The sequence below is a fragment of the Triplophysa dalaica genome, chromosome 18, assembly GCF_015846415.1.
Source record: "Triplophysa dalaica isolate WHDGS20190420 chromosome 18, ASM1584641v1, whole genome shotgun sequence".
Classification (NCBI taxonomy): Eukaryota; Metazoa; Chordata; class Actinopteri; order Cypriniformes; family Nemacheilidae; genus Triplophysa; species Triplophysa dalaica.
In genome coordinates, this window is record NC_079559.1 from 170974 (window position 1) to 183530 (window position 12557).

Here is a 12557-nt window from a genome sequence, read left to right on the forward strand (position 1 = left end):
TTACATGACACAAACGGTCACACAATGCGAGTTTGTTAGAAATGAGCAGCTTTTATTAAACAGTATTAATGAATCACCCCGTTAGTGTTTCGCTTCACGATAACAAGATCTAAATAAAACAATAAGAATTAAAAACAGAATTCTATTCATCAAATCATAATTTCTCTGTTAATAAACCGCAGAGTGTTTCTGGTGTCTGCAGACGGTCACAGTTTGGCGTAGTCCTTCAGTATCACCTCCAGCTTCTGGCTCAACATGATGTTCCCTCTGACCTTCAGCTTGCCAGCGAAAAATGCCTTCAGAGAAAGAAAGAAAGAAAGAAAGTAAGAAGAGAAGCTTGAGGGTGTGTGTGTTTAACTGGATTAACGCTTCTGCTGATCTGTGTGATTCTGTTACCTTCTGAGGGTTTATTTTCCCCTGCACCACATCCATGAAGACGTCGTCTGCCACTGTGAAGGTCACATCTGTTTTGCCTTTGTATTCTCCTCCATGAAGATCTCCACCTCCTGACTTCAGATCAATAGCTGAAAGAAACCGGCTGTCATTGCCATGTCAAGAGCTGTGTGTCAGAGAGTGTTGAGGCTTGCTAAGCGTGACTTACTCCACCGTCTGACTGTACTTCCATCTTTAGTGATTTCCCAGCCAAACACAGCGTTCACCTTCTTCACCAGCTCAGCACCGACATCTTTGATCCTGCGTCTGATCTCGGCAAACACCAGATCGCTCTGCAGCTCATCCGTCTACATGAACGCAAACATTCTCTGGTGAAACTCACAGGTTTGTTGTGCATGTATGCTAACAGAAGAGTGTTAATGTGATCGTGCCTCCGGCGGGCCGCGGCTGACGCTCGAGTCTGAGACTGCGTGTAAGTCGACGTACGCTCCAGACAGCACAACGCCTCCCGTTTCCTTGACCTAGAAAGCCAGAACAAATCACTGCATCAAGAATTAAACGGCCTCACGCTGCCATCGCGATCACCCCACGGCTGTTCTGTTCAAAAATAGAGCAAAACCGCCCGCGGCATTCTGGGAGAATGTTTCCTTACCTTACACTGAATGTGAATTCTGTTTTCCTCCTTCCACATTTCCGTCTGCAGAGATTGTCCCGGATACACCGGCTTCACGAAACGCACCTGCATGACCACAAGCTGATCATTATAGAATGTTCAATGGAAAAGTGAGGTGTGTGTGTGGTGATCCGTGCTTGACCTTGATGGACTTGAATCTGGAGACATCGTTGTCTGCGTACTGCTTTAGAACGTGACGAGTGGCGAAACCAAAGGAGCAGAGGCCGTGAAGAATGGGAGATTTAAACCCTGAGAGAAATTTCACAAAATCACCAGCGAGCAAAAACAACAAGAAAAGAAAAGATGAGGAGCTGCGAACGTCTCGTACCGCCCATGGCAGCAAAACTGGGGTCGATGTGAAGCGGATTCCAGTCTCCACTTAATCTGTACAGCGCCGCCTGAAACAAACCCATCAGACTTAAATATCATCTCTGACAAATACTTTCTTTATGACATGCAGACATGTTACTTGATCTTTGGACGTTTGGTCTACAATCACAGCGTCTGGAGGTCTGTTTGGAGGAGGAACCGTAGCCTGGAAGCATGATCATAAAAAACACGTGATGAACACCGGTGAACCGGGATAGAAGAGATTCAGTTTGTTTGAATGATCCTCACCACGGCTTTTTCTGACGTGCGTTTGCCTCCGAATCCACCGGCTCCAACGATAAACACCGAGAACTGATTATAGCAGAGCAGCTCGTGTCCGCTGTACGTGTGAACTGACACACCATGTGTTTGTGAACATCTGAGAACATTCACTCATCATGTGTGTGTGACGTCATCAATAACACACTCACCTTCCAGCAGAACGATCATTCCTGACCCTTTATCCAACACATCGGCCACTGTTGCCTTTGACGTCAGAGTCCCTGTGAGAGAACACATGACGCTGAAGTGAAAGATGTGAGCGAGAGAGAGAGAGAGAGAGAGAGAGATGTTGAGAGCTTCACCTGATGTGGGCAGAGGTTTAAACAGCTCCAGGTGTTGTTCTCCATGCAGCAGCTGCACAATCATTGACAGTTACACAAACGTCATGTGTTTTCATGAATACAGTCACAGAGGTTTTATTTCTCTCACCCGGGGCAGATCGATGTCCAGTCCTGGAACGCTGCTCAATCCCATCATGGAGCTCTGAGCGGGGATCACTCCAAACGTGGGCAAACAGCTGAAGTCCTCGTGACCCTCGTAGAGGAATTTGAGATGATGGGGGTCTTTGGTGCTCATGCCCACTCCCAAAGCGTACAGAATTGTGTTCATGTGTGTGTATGTGAAGGTCATCTCAGCCAGAGATCGGCCCACAGCGTCAGACTGAGAAGAGACAGTGTTAGACTCCAGTGGATTCATCATTATTCTCTATGTGTGTGTCGGTGAGCGTTTGTCTTTGCATCTGTGTGTGTGTGTGTGCATCTGCATGTATGTGTACGCGTGTGTGTCTGTGTGCGCATCAGTTCGTGCATGCGTGCGTCTGTGCGTGATGTACTCACCGGGTTCATACGGCCAGCAGAGCTCGTGGGATTGCCTTTAATTCTATCTTGAGTGTCGACACGTGACAGAACTTCCACCAGCGTCTGAAGTGAGTCTACACACACACACACACAGTTCAGCTGATGTTATTGGATGTGATTTAATATTGATGATTCAGATGAATCTTTAAATGGTCACCCTGAATGTTGGCGGGTTTTGTGGCATCAGTGAAGTCACAGATTTGGTTCCACGCGTCTCTTACGGACTCTGGTGTCATGTTGTGATTGTTTTGTCGTACGGTACGTCCCAGACTCCTCTCCCACCGCACTGAATGAACACATTCAAAACGCCTTCATACACCAAAGTCTTCAATAATCACGTGTTGAGTACTATTAACAATATCATGTCTTCTGTATTCTACAACACATTGTTTTATGATTATATTTGTTTTCCTTTATAAAAATCATAAGAGATCTGAAACTCAATGGATGCATTCATGTTTTTAGCGTGTTGTTGACCGACTGGAGTCAAAAGCAACATGAACATGTGTATATTTCTGTCATTGATTGGCACGCAGATCAGACTTACATTTCCCGATCCACCCGGCCCCCACCTGAAGACACACAGCACATCCTCTTTAAACATAAGATCCGCTTCAATAATCTGAATACAGAATGTCACGAGACACACCTCAAAAAGACCGCCGTTCTCCTGACACTCGTCATGACACAACCAGAGGACCAGAGGAGCCACGTATTCAGCTTTCAACGACTCCAAGAGATCTACACGAGCACAGCGTGAGGTGAGCGCCGGATAACACACATCAACACCTCTGATTGGCTCTCAGTATGTCATGTGGCGTGATGTACCTGGAGGCATGACGGTCTGTGTGAGGCGTGACCCTGCGGTCGGGGCGATGGTGTTACAGTGGATGTTGTATTTCTGACCCTCGATGGCCAGCGTGTTGGCCAGACCCAGCAAACCCAGCTTAGCAGCGCTGTAGTTGGCCTGCCCGAAGTTGCCATAGATACCAGCTGCTGATGATGTCATGATGATTCTGTAAACACACATGACGTCACCTCGTGCATGTGAGATCAGATTTGTGCTGTGGATGGTCACAGATGACTCTACCTGCCGAACTTCTGCTTCTTCATGTGTTCCCACGCAGCTCGTGTGACCTGGAAAGATCCTCTCAAATGAACGCGATGAATCAGGTCTGAAGAGAGAAAGGCTCACGTGACATCTGCTGGGACACGCGTGTATGATTCTGCTTTGCTTTACCTACCCCAATCCAGATCACTGGTTCTGCCGAATGACCGGTCGCGCAGAATTCTTCACAAAACACCAGATGAGCGTTACAGTCTCACACTTCACCCACTATTATCTCACTATTCAGAACTTACCCAGCATTGTTAATCACAACATCTAGAAGGAAGGAACAAAATCTGTTTACATTAAACATCATCTTTGCTGTCTCAGTATTAATGTCATGTTGAGACGATGATGATCAATCATTCAAAGACAGCACCTATTCGCCCAAACGCATCCAGCGCCGCCTGTATGAGCTTCTCACCATCTTCCACTGAATCTGTGAACAACAACATCATCATCAACGTGCATCACGACAGCGGCTGCCTCGCGGTGACGTCACACATACCGTAGTTGGCCTGAGCTTTTCCTCCTCGCGCTCGGATCTCCTCCACCACACCATCAGCGGCCGCAGAGCTCCTGCCGCCTCCTTTAATGTCTCCTCCCAGATCATTGACTGCGCCAAAACACAAACTACATCATTCATTACTAGTATCTAGTTACATATTCAATAGTGTCATTACATTACTGTACACATGACTCTCTCCAATAAGTATTTAATGACTAATGACTTTCTTTATCCTACATCAACCTGGATTAGTTCAGTTATTCAATGACAGACATGAAATGGCTCTTATAATTCATTCAAATAAATCATATTAAACTACATTAATTATTATTATTAACTGACCAAAGTAAACAAATGTGAGAATTTTACATTAAAGCACAGATTAAAAGACTTATTAAAGACTTTTAATTTTGCTGTCAGTTCCACTATTGCGCACACATATATTACACACAGTATTTAGTTGGATTACATTAGAAGTATCTGTCATTAAATTACAGAAAAGTGAAAGTAATCCCTTACTTTACTTAAAGAAAAGCAATTAAATTACAGCAACTCGTTACTTAGTAACTCGTTACACCCAACAGTGATGATGACGCTGATAATCAATCACGTGACATTCTTCAGAAGGTAAGCGCGTGTTGCTTCTCTCACCGATGACAGCTGCACCTCTCTCACCGAACGCCAGCGCGTATTCTCTCCCCAAACCTGCAGGACACAAAACAACAACACAAAAAAACACAACACAACAGTCGTTGATGTGCACGTCACTATCTTAATGAAACTTCATAGCAGTGCAGCTGTTTGATTGATTGCTCGTGAGGGTTCATGTGTTGTTATGAGTCTCATTTGATCTTTGTACTTTGATCGACACGCAAACATCTGCCAGAAAGCGAAGAGCTTCAAACAGCTTATAAACTACACTTTCTTATAATAAACTACAAACATAGAGAGGCTGATAGAGTTAACACATGTATGCTCACGTGTCAAAAGTAACTTTGACGTTCATATTCATACGCACAGATGTAGTGAATAGATGTAAACTGACCTCCGCCTGCTCCCGTCACGAGCACAACTCTCCCGTCAAACATCAAAGACTTCATGTTCACACGATCTCTGTATTAATTGTGTTACTGTTGATATCGATCACAGCGGGACGTTTTCAAGATGTTAAGACTCTCGGGTTCTGTGCAAACGCTCCACTGTGACTTTTGCCCCACTTCCGCTAACGGAGACCTGACGTCACGGCACAGCAGCCAATCAGATCCGCGAGGCTTTGACCTGATGTTTTTGCTGTATATGATTATCCTTTATTTTATTTTGTGAATATATATATATATATATATATATCTTAATATCTTGTCAACAGCCATATCGTGCGATTTTTATTTCCAAAAGTTTTTATTTTTTACTACAATTTGGAATTTCCAAGTAACATAAATATCAATCAAGCTGCAATTATTGTTTTTTATTAAAAGTAATAATAATTCTAATAAAAAAAGTACAGACCGAACGTTACACATCTGAAGGTTTCTGTTTCATAATGAAATGCTTCCAAATTATATTTATAGTCCTATATATCTTTTGTGTTCACACTCATCGTGTACGAGCGCGTGAACGAGAAGAATTTAACTCCTAACTCTTGACTTTCTGAGTCTGTGATTTTAATCTGTGGGTGATTTTTAATAATGCGCGCGCGCGCACAGAGCAGTGATAATGTCGATGTAAATGTTGTATGTGGGGCGGCAGATGATCAGATTTAGAAGAATGAGTCATAATAACCGATCATCTTCATCCTCTCGGTGTTGTTCGTGATTCATTGACTTGAGTGTTTGCGGCGCTTTTGTCTCATGTACCATTCAAACGCTGTAACGCGCGAACCGCTCCACTGCGCATGCGCGACTTCACCGGGACCCGCTGTCTGCATCTTAAAGAAAACACGCGAGCCTTAACATGTGTGATCGACACGAAAGAAAACCCGACACAGCCGTGATCGACATGAGAGGACACGCGACACAGCCGTGATCCCGCTCCGGTTCGGAGGATGTCGGGCGCGGACGGAGCCGTAAATAAAGTTAAAGTCAAGCGACAGATCAGGACCATCGTGAAGGATCTCGAGAACATCTTGGGAGACCTGAAGGATGTAGCGAAGGAACTCAAAGAGGTGTGTGTGTGTGTGTGTGTGTGTGTTTGAATGACGTACGCGGACGCGGGTGCTGATGCTGATGATGATGTGTGTGTGTGTTTATGTATCAAACGGTCATGTGATATTCACGTTCACCGAGGCCTTCACGTAAACATCTCATGAACACACGTCCTCTTATCGGTTTTATATCATTGCGTCACTTCATTCATATCCGCTATATGCTGTTGACAGTGACAGAGAGCTGCTGGATGTTTCCAGAAATACAGTGAAATAAGACATTCACACACATTCAGACTGGACAAGAATCATCACATTCACATGATCTCATGACATCACTGTTTACCACTTCAAATTAATATTGAAGGGTTAGCAGCTTGTGAACATCACAGATGTTTGATGTCTTTACCTCAACAAGTCATTCAGATGATGAAGATTATCACTGATTATCATCATCACATAGAATCTTGTGTGTCCTATTATATGAGGGTCTGCCAGATAGAGAGAGAGAGAGATTGTTTGTCTCTTATTGTCATGTGTACAACGTTAGGGTGAAAGTCTGTCTTGAAGGAACAAGACTCAACACGCAGACAGCACTGCTCGTTACAAATTATACTGCAAAACATCAAGAGCGCTGAATGATAAAGTGATGTGCGACTCTTCTCGCTGCTCTCAGGTGGTTCAAGATATCGACTGTTTGACATCAGATCTTCGTCTGGAGGAGGAGATGATTGACAGCTCGAGGACGGACACACTCAACAGCACCTCCACCTCCTCCAGCATGGACAGGATGAAAGTGTATCCGGAGGAGATGCTCTTCAGACCCTCGTCTGTGTCCTCTGCCATACTCTCAGTTCTCAAGAGACCTCACCGCCCCCTGCCTCCGCCCCGCACCACCCCGTCCAGAGCCGAGGATCACTGCGACGGCCCGTCCTCGGAGATACAGACCGCGGTTAATGGGCTGCCAACACAGAACGCCACTTTTCCAGCAAACACGTCGGGCAGAGACTCGCATCACGGCCTCAAAAGTACGGTGCCGGCGCCGGCTCCTCAGTCGAGGCACGTGAAGAGCCACTGTCCTCAGACCACCAGAGAACGAGTCCGCTTCAGCGAGAAGGTCCAGTATCATGGCTACTGTCCCGACTGTGACCTGCAGTACGACGTGCCCGACACGGATTTACACTTCCACACAGACGTGATCAATGTCAAAGTGAGTCCAAGACATCAGTGTTCACCGTCACCGCCGTCTCGAAGCCTCGTGGAGAACGGCAGCATCATCTCTTTCCCTCTTCAGAAACCACACAAAACCATCCTGCGCAAGTCCACCAGCACCACGGTCTGACTGAAGTTTATCTCCAGAGCTCCGTCCGCTTCATCTGAAGATGGCATGCAGACAGACAGAAGCTGGAGGTGATGAACGGTGAGTGCTTTAAACTGTCTGACGTGATTTTCTGCTGATTTCATTTGAATGGAAGATTGTGGGCTACATGAGAAGATGGTATAGAGAGTGTAGATGCTCACATGTGACTTGTGTGGTTATAGAAATCAAAGGATATCACTGAACTCATCAGAATGTTTTTGTTTCTCAGCAGATCTCATCATGAGCATCTTCACGTGAATCTGATCTGAAGCTGGAAAATCACACTCATGTTCCCACAGCTGCTCCACACACAGATTCAACTCATTCTGTCGTCATCCTGTGAGAGACTCTTAAGTGTGTGTGTGTTTTTGTGTGTGTGCGCGTGTGTGTGTGAGTGTTCCTGTGTATCTCAGTTGATAGAGCATTGCGTTAACAACGCAAATTTGTGGATTCGATCCCAGGGAAGACACAATGATATGTGTATAGACTGAATGCACTGTAAGTCGCTTTTGATAAAAGCATCTGCCAAATGCATAAATGTAAATGTGTGTGCACGTCAACTGGTTTGACCTTCATTATAAGGACGCACAGTCCTTACAATGTGGTGTGTATTCATGTGTTTGGCCACGCCCCCTACATTATGAGGACATCCCGATGTCCAAATAAACATACTGAAAATGTTTTATTGAAAATGTAAAAGTGCAGAAACTTTTGAATGATTCTTAGGATTAGGGGATAGAATATACAGTTTGTGCACTATAACATATGTTACATCTATGGAGTGTCCCTGTAAACCACCAATACCAACATGTGTGTGAGTGTGTGTGGTCAGAAGAGCTCTTATAATGCTGCTGCTAATTCTAACATAAAGCAAACATGTTAAGATAGATAAACATCAGGACATGTACTCACTTCACTTCAGCGTGACATTAAATGCAGTGCTGAGCGCTGTCTTCACCTCTCACACATCAAACACTTTGTAAAGACACTACGTTTTTCTAAAGAAAACCTTCAACTATATTAAGAGCATATTTTTGATATTTTATCAGATGATTTTAAAGATGTCAACATTTTTGTCAGGACAGAATACAATGAAAAATGTATTTATGTACCAATTAAAAACATGAAATGACCTGCAGCCCAACATGTGTGTTTTCTAACCGTCCGGTTGTGAATCTGTAAACGGGCTTCAGGTTTTATCTCTGTGTATTAGTGATTGAATCTCACACACGCACACATCACTCATCTTCAGATCAGACACAAGAGGCTGATGTGTTCATGAATTCAGAACACATCAGCTCAAATTCAAGTGTAACTCTTGCAGTGTCTGCTGTTAGAAATAAAGTTCAGAGCAGATTCTTCAGTCAACAGTTTTAAAGAATGCTTTGATTCAGATCCTTCACTCTACTGGACTGACATCACATCACATGAGAAGTGAAGATGATTTTGTATCACACACACACAGGGTTCAGTAATGTGCTGCATGAAGTTCTGCGACATGCCTTTGAGAACACTAAAGTGACCCAACTGAGATCTGCAGCTGAAACACAACATATTTAACATATTCAGTGTTTAAGAGCAAAGTAAAAGAGTCATTCATCTGCATTACAACACTTTTGAACAGCAGAAGTCAAACTTACAGTATTTATATGTGTATGTACAACAAATATACAGTATAAAGCCACATAAGAAATAATAGATCACTTCAAAAATGTTCTGCTCCTCTGAATTAACTATTTCTAGTCAGTTTTAAAAAAGTATCATTTTTGTTTCATTCAGTGAACTAAGGACATTTCTCCCAAATTCCGAATGAGAAAAAAAGAAAAGAAAATTAAATTAAAATAGGAAAAACTACTAAAAAAAGCCATTTCTACAGATCATAAATACTACAAAGGAAACAATTTTCTTTATTTAAAAAAAACAATACGTATATTTTTACTGACATATTTTGGTGAATTTTTTTTGGGTGACTTCATGTCATTTCTGAGGTTTGTTTCTGATGAAGGTCAACACTGGACTGTAATGGACACAACACACACAAACCTGGATTGATCTTTTCATTTGATTCATGCCTGTATCTTAATATGTACTGTGTTTCTCTTCTGTTTAAAGGGATACTTCACCCAAAAATGAAAGCAGACAGATCTCAACACCCATTGACTCTCATAGAAGAAAATTACTTAATAAATATTTTTTTTCTGTTGGACACAAAAGAAGATATTTTGAAGAATGTGGGACAGCAAACCGTTCTCAGGCACTTTTGACTACCATTGCATTTTTCCTACTGTGGGATTCAATTGGTGTTGAGATCTGTCTGGTTATAAGCATTCTTCCAAATATCTTTCTCTGTGTTCATCAGAACAAAGACATTTATTCACATTTGGAACAACTGGAAGGAGAGTAAATGATGACAGACTCTCATCTTTGGGTGCAGTATCCCTTTAAGAGTGCAGTGGCGTCTGCAGTTAATGTGTTTTCAGGAAACGGCACATGTATGATTTAAAGCGGTTCAGCTCTCATGTTTTTATAGTGGGAGATTTGAGCTTCTGGTTTTTAAGACGTTGGTCTCCCCGCAGAGACTCTTCTCATTATTCTGCAGATTAAAGTGTTACACATCTGCATCTCATCCAACACATCAACCTGCTGCTCTTTATATATTCACCAGGAAATACTTTCCGAGCGGTAAAACCCTTTCACTTTGATCTTAACTACACTTCACAAAGCCTCTTGTTTGGTGGATTCACACTTTTTCCAGAGCTGTTGAAACAATCGAGCGGGTTGTACATACTGTGTGTGCATGTATGTGTGTGTGTACAAGGATGTTCCAAATATGATCCGTCTACAATAAAATTAATTAAATTAAATGAATTACAAATCAAAGTAAAGGTTGTTTATTTGTGTGATGGTTAGGTTTAGGTTCAATATCCAGTTTGCACAGTTTAAAAATCGTTTGAAATCTATGTGTGTGTGTGTGTGTGTCTGTGTGTTTCATGATTCTTTTCCCAGAATGCACTGCACATGTGTTTCACTACAGGCAACAAGAGAGGGGCTGATGTCACACAGCTTGTGTGTGTCTGGACAGAAATGAAAGAATATTCAGTTGAGTTTGATATGATTTCTAAACCACTTGTATTCTGTGAGGCATCTACACACACATGATGATGAAGATGATGAAGAAGATGATGAAGATGATGATGATGATGATGATGTAACGTGTAGTAGTGAAGCATTTGCTGATGATGTGCTTCTAGCTGTCGTGCTGTGCTGGAGGAGACTGAAGCACATGTAAGACGTCAGGAGATTTTTATTTGAGTTTAATGGGAAAAGTGACCCACAGCTCATAAAGCAAACAGCTGGACATCATGTTCAGACGCTGCTGACACAATCAACTGTTAACTGCACAACTTTCACCTCAGAAGAAGGTTTCAGAAACAGTATACATGTCTTCTATCATCTTCTTCTGAAGATTGTGAAGAAATGCAGCAGAACATTGAGGCTGAACTCATTCATAAATTCAGCCTCAGTTCTATGATACATATAATATTGCTTTGAAAACGGCACTCATTGATCAAATGTCCAATGCTCATGCATAAAAGTGTCTGTTCAGTAAATACACGTAGAAATGTACGTGTAAGTCAATAACGACAGACATCTTACTCTTACAACACTGAGAATATGCTGCTGCGTCTTTTGATATTAAATCATTCATTCACCAATTGGATAATCTTTAATATTTTAGAATGGTGAACACATTTTCTTATGAGGGTCACATTGATAAAAATGTGTTTTGTTCTGGTCAGTGTTGCTCTTTTACACACTGTTTACACACGGAAGGAATTTGACTTGGCGACAGGAGCTTAGTGCAGAAGAAAGTGTTCATATAGTGCAAAAATACATTAAGATTAGGGCTGTCAAACGATTAATTGCGATTAATCACATCCAGAATTAAAGTCTGTGTTTATATAATGTGATGTATGTCTGTGTACTGTGCATATTCATTTTGTATTTATAAACACACACATGTGCACAAATAATTTAAATTATATGTTAATGTTCATTCATATTAATGATTTTTTTTTCTTAAATAAATGCGTATGTTTTTATTAATTGAAAATTAATATGCACAGACATACATTATGTAAAGCCAAACTGTTCTTCTGGATGCCATTAATTGTGTGACAGCCCTAATTAACATATATAATATTATATATAAAAAACTACATATGATTTTTTTAAAGAGTGTGCAGATGTGTTATTTACAGGTTTATCGTATATTGTTTCTTACAATGTAGTGTCCAGATGTAATGTGTAATGTGATGGTCAATGTGTCGTAAGAGCGTGTAATTGTTCAGGTTGAGTAAAGCCTGAGGGAAAAAAGTGTTGTTGTGTCGGTGTGTTCTGGTGGTCAGTGCTCTGTAGCGCCGGCCGGAGGGCAGTGTTGCCAGGTACGCGGTTTTCCCGCACAATTGGGTTATTTTGAGAATGCAATTGCGGGAAAAATTATGGAGCCAAAATGTTTATTTATATTCTAAGGATAAATGTTAATTGATGAGTTTCTTAATGTATATTCACACTCCGAATGAATACCGGCCCGGTCTTAAATGTAGGTATGACGAATCGTAACCACTCGCGGCGAACATTCTGACTCAAAAATGTGTTCCAACCCGCGCGGTACTAAAATGTGTGTGTCCTTCAATATCTTCTCCTGGCCGCCTGGTGGGAGGATGTTTTTCCAGAATACGACGATAACTACATCGAGTGTGAACCCCTGAAGCGTTGGAAACTTCGGGATTTCAGCCCTAATGTGATTTCAGGTCACCGCGGCTTTCAGAAAATTTGCGTTGCGTTCAACCGGTCGGTGGGCTTC

The 12557-nt window shown here is 42.3% G+C and overlaps 2 protein-coding genes across 3 annotated transcripts; one reads left to right on the forward strand and one right to left on the reverse strand.

Moving 5' to 3' along the window:
* Positions 1-31: 31 nt before the first annotated feature.
* Positions 32-5374, reverse strand: hsd17b4 (hydroxysteroid (17-beta) dehydrogenase 4). Its single transcript, XM_056729637.1, has 24 exons — positions 5236-5374; positions 4842-4895; positions 4191-4298; positions 4062-4121; positions 3937-3958; positions 3819-3865; positions 3665-3749; positions 3403-3590; positions 3224-3315; positions 3122-3146; positions 2732-2860; positions 2554-2648; positions 2147-2377; positions 2020-2071; positions 1867-1938; positions 1685-1788; positions 1536-1601; positions 1395-1464; positions 1209-1315; positions 1046-1132; positions 825-914; positions 602-740; positions 397-524; positions 32-296 (listed from the first exon to the last, which is right to left on the reverse strand). The coding sequence occupies exons 1-24, from the start codon at positions 5288-5290 to the stop codon at positions 207-209; spliced, it is 2196 nt and encodes a 731-aa protein (XP_056585615.1). The 5' UTR covers positions 5291-5374; the 3' UTR covers positions 32-206.
* Positions 5375-5567: 193 nt separating this feature from the next.
* Positions 5568-8767, forward strand: prr16 (proline rich 16). Of its 2 annotated transcripts, none has more exons than XM_056729639.1 (3): positions 5568-6351; positions 7007-7750; positions 7920-8767. In XM_056729639.1, exons 1-2 carry the CDS (start codon positions 6232-6234, stop codon positions 7670-7672), a joined length of 786 nt encoding a protein of 261 aa, XP_056585617.1. In that variant the 5' UTR covers positions 5568-6231; the 3' UTR covers positions 7673-7750; positions 7920-8767. The 2 variants fall into 2 exon arrangements, with proteins under 2 accessions (XP_056585617.1, XP_056585616.1); XM_056729638.1 differs by having other exon boundaries at positions 7923-8767.
* The last annotated feature ends 3790 nt before the right edge of the window (positions 8768-12557 follow it).

Coding starts and splice junctions, on each gene's coding strand:
- hsd17b4 (XM_056729637.1), bottom strand. CDS start 5,290: ATGAAGTCTTTGATGTTTGACGGGAGAGTTGTGCTCGTGACGGGAGCA. Junction 4,896..5,235: donor CGTGACGGGAGCAGGCGGAG/GTCAGTTTACAT, acceptor TGTGTCCTGCAG/GTTTGGGGAGAGAATACGCG. Junction 3,591..3,664: donor AAGAAGCAGAAGTTCGGCAG/GTAGAGTCATCT, acceptor GTGTGTTTACAG/AATCATCATGACATCATCAG.
- prr16 (XM_056729639.1), top strand. CDS start 6,232: ATGTCGGGCGCGGACGGAGCCGTAAATAAAGTTAAAGTCAAGCGACAG. Junction 6,352..7,006: donor TAGCGAAGGAACTCAAAGAG/GTGTGTGTGTGT, acceptor CGCTGCTCTCAG/GTGGTTCAAGATATCGACTG.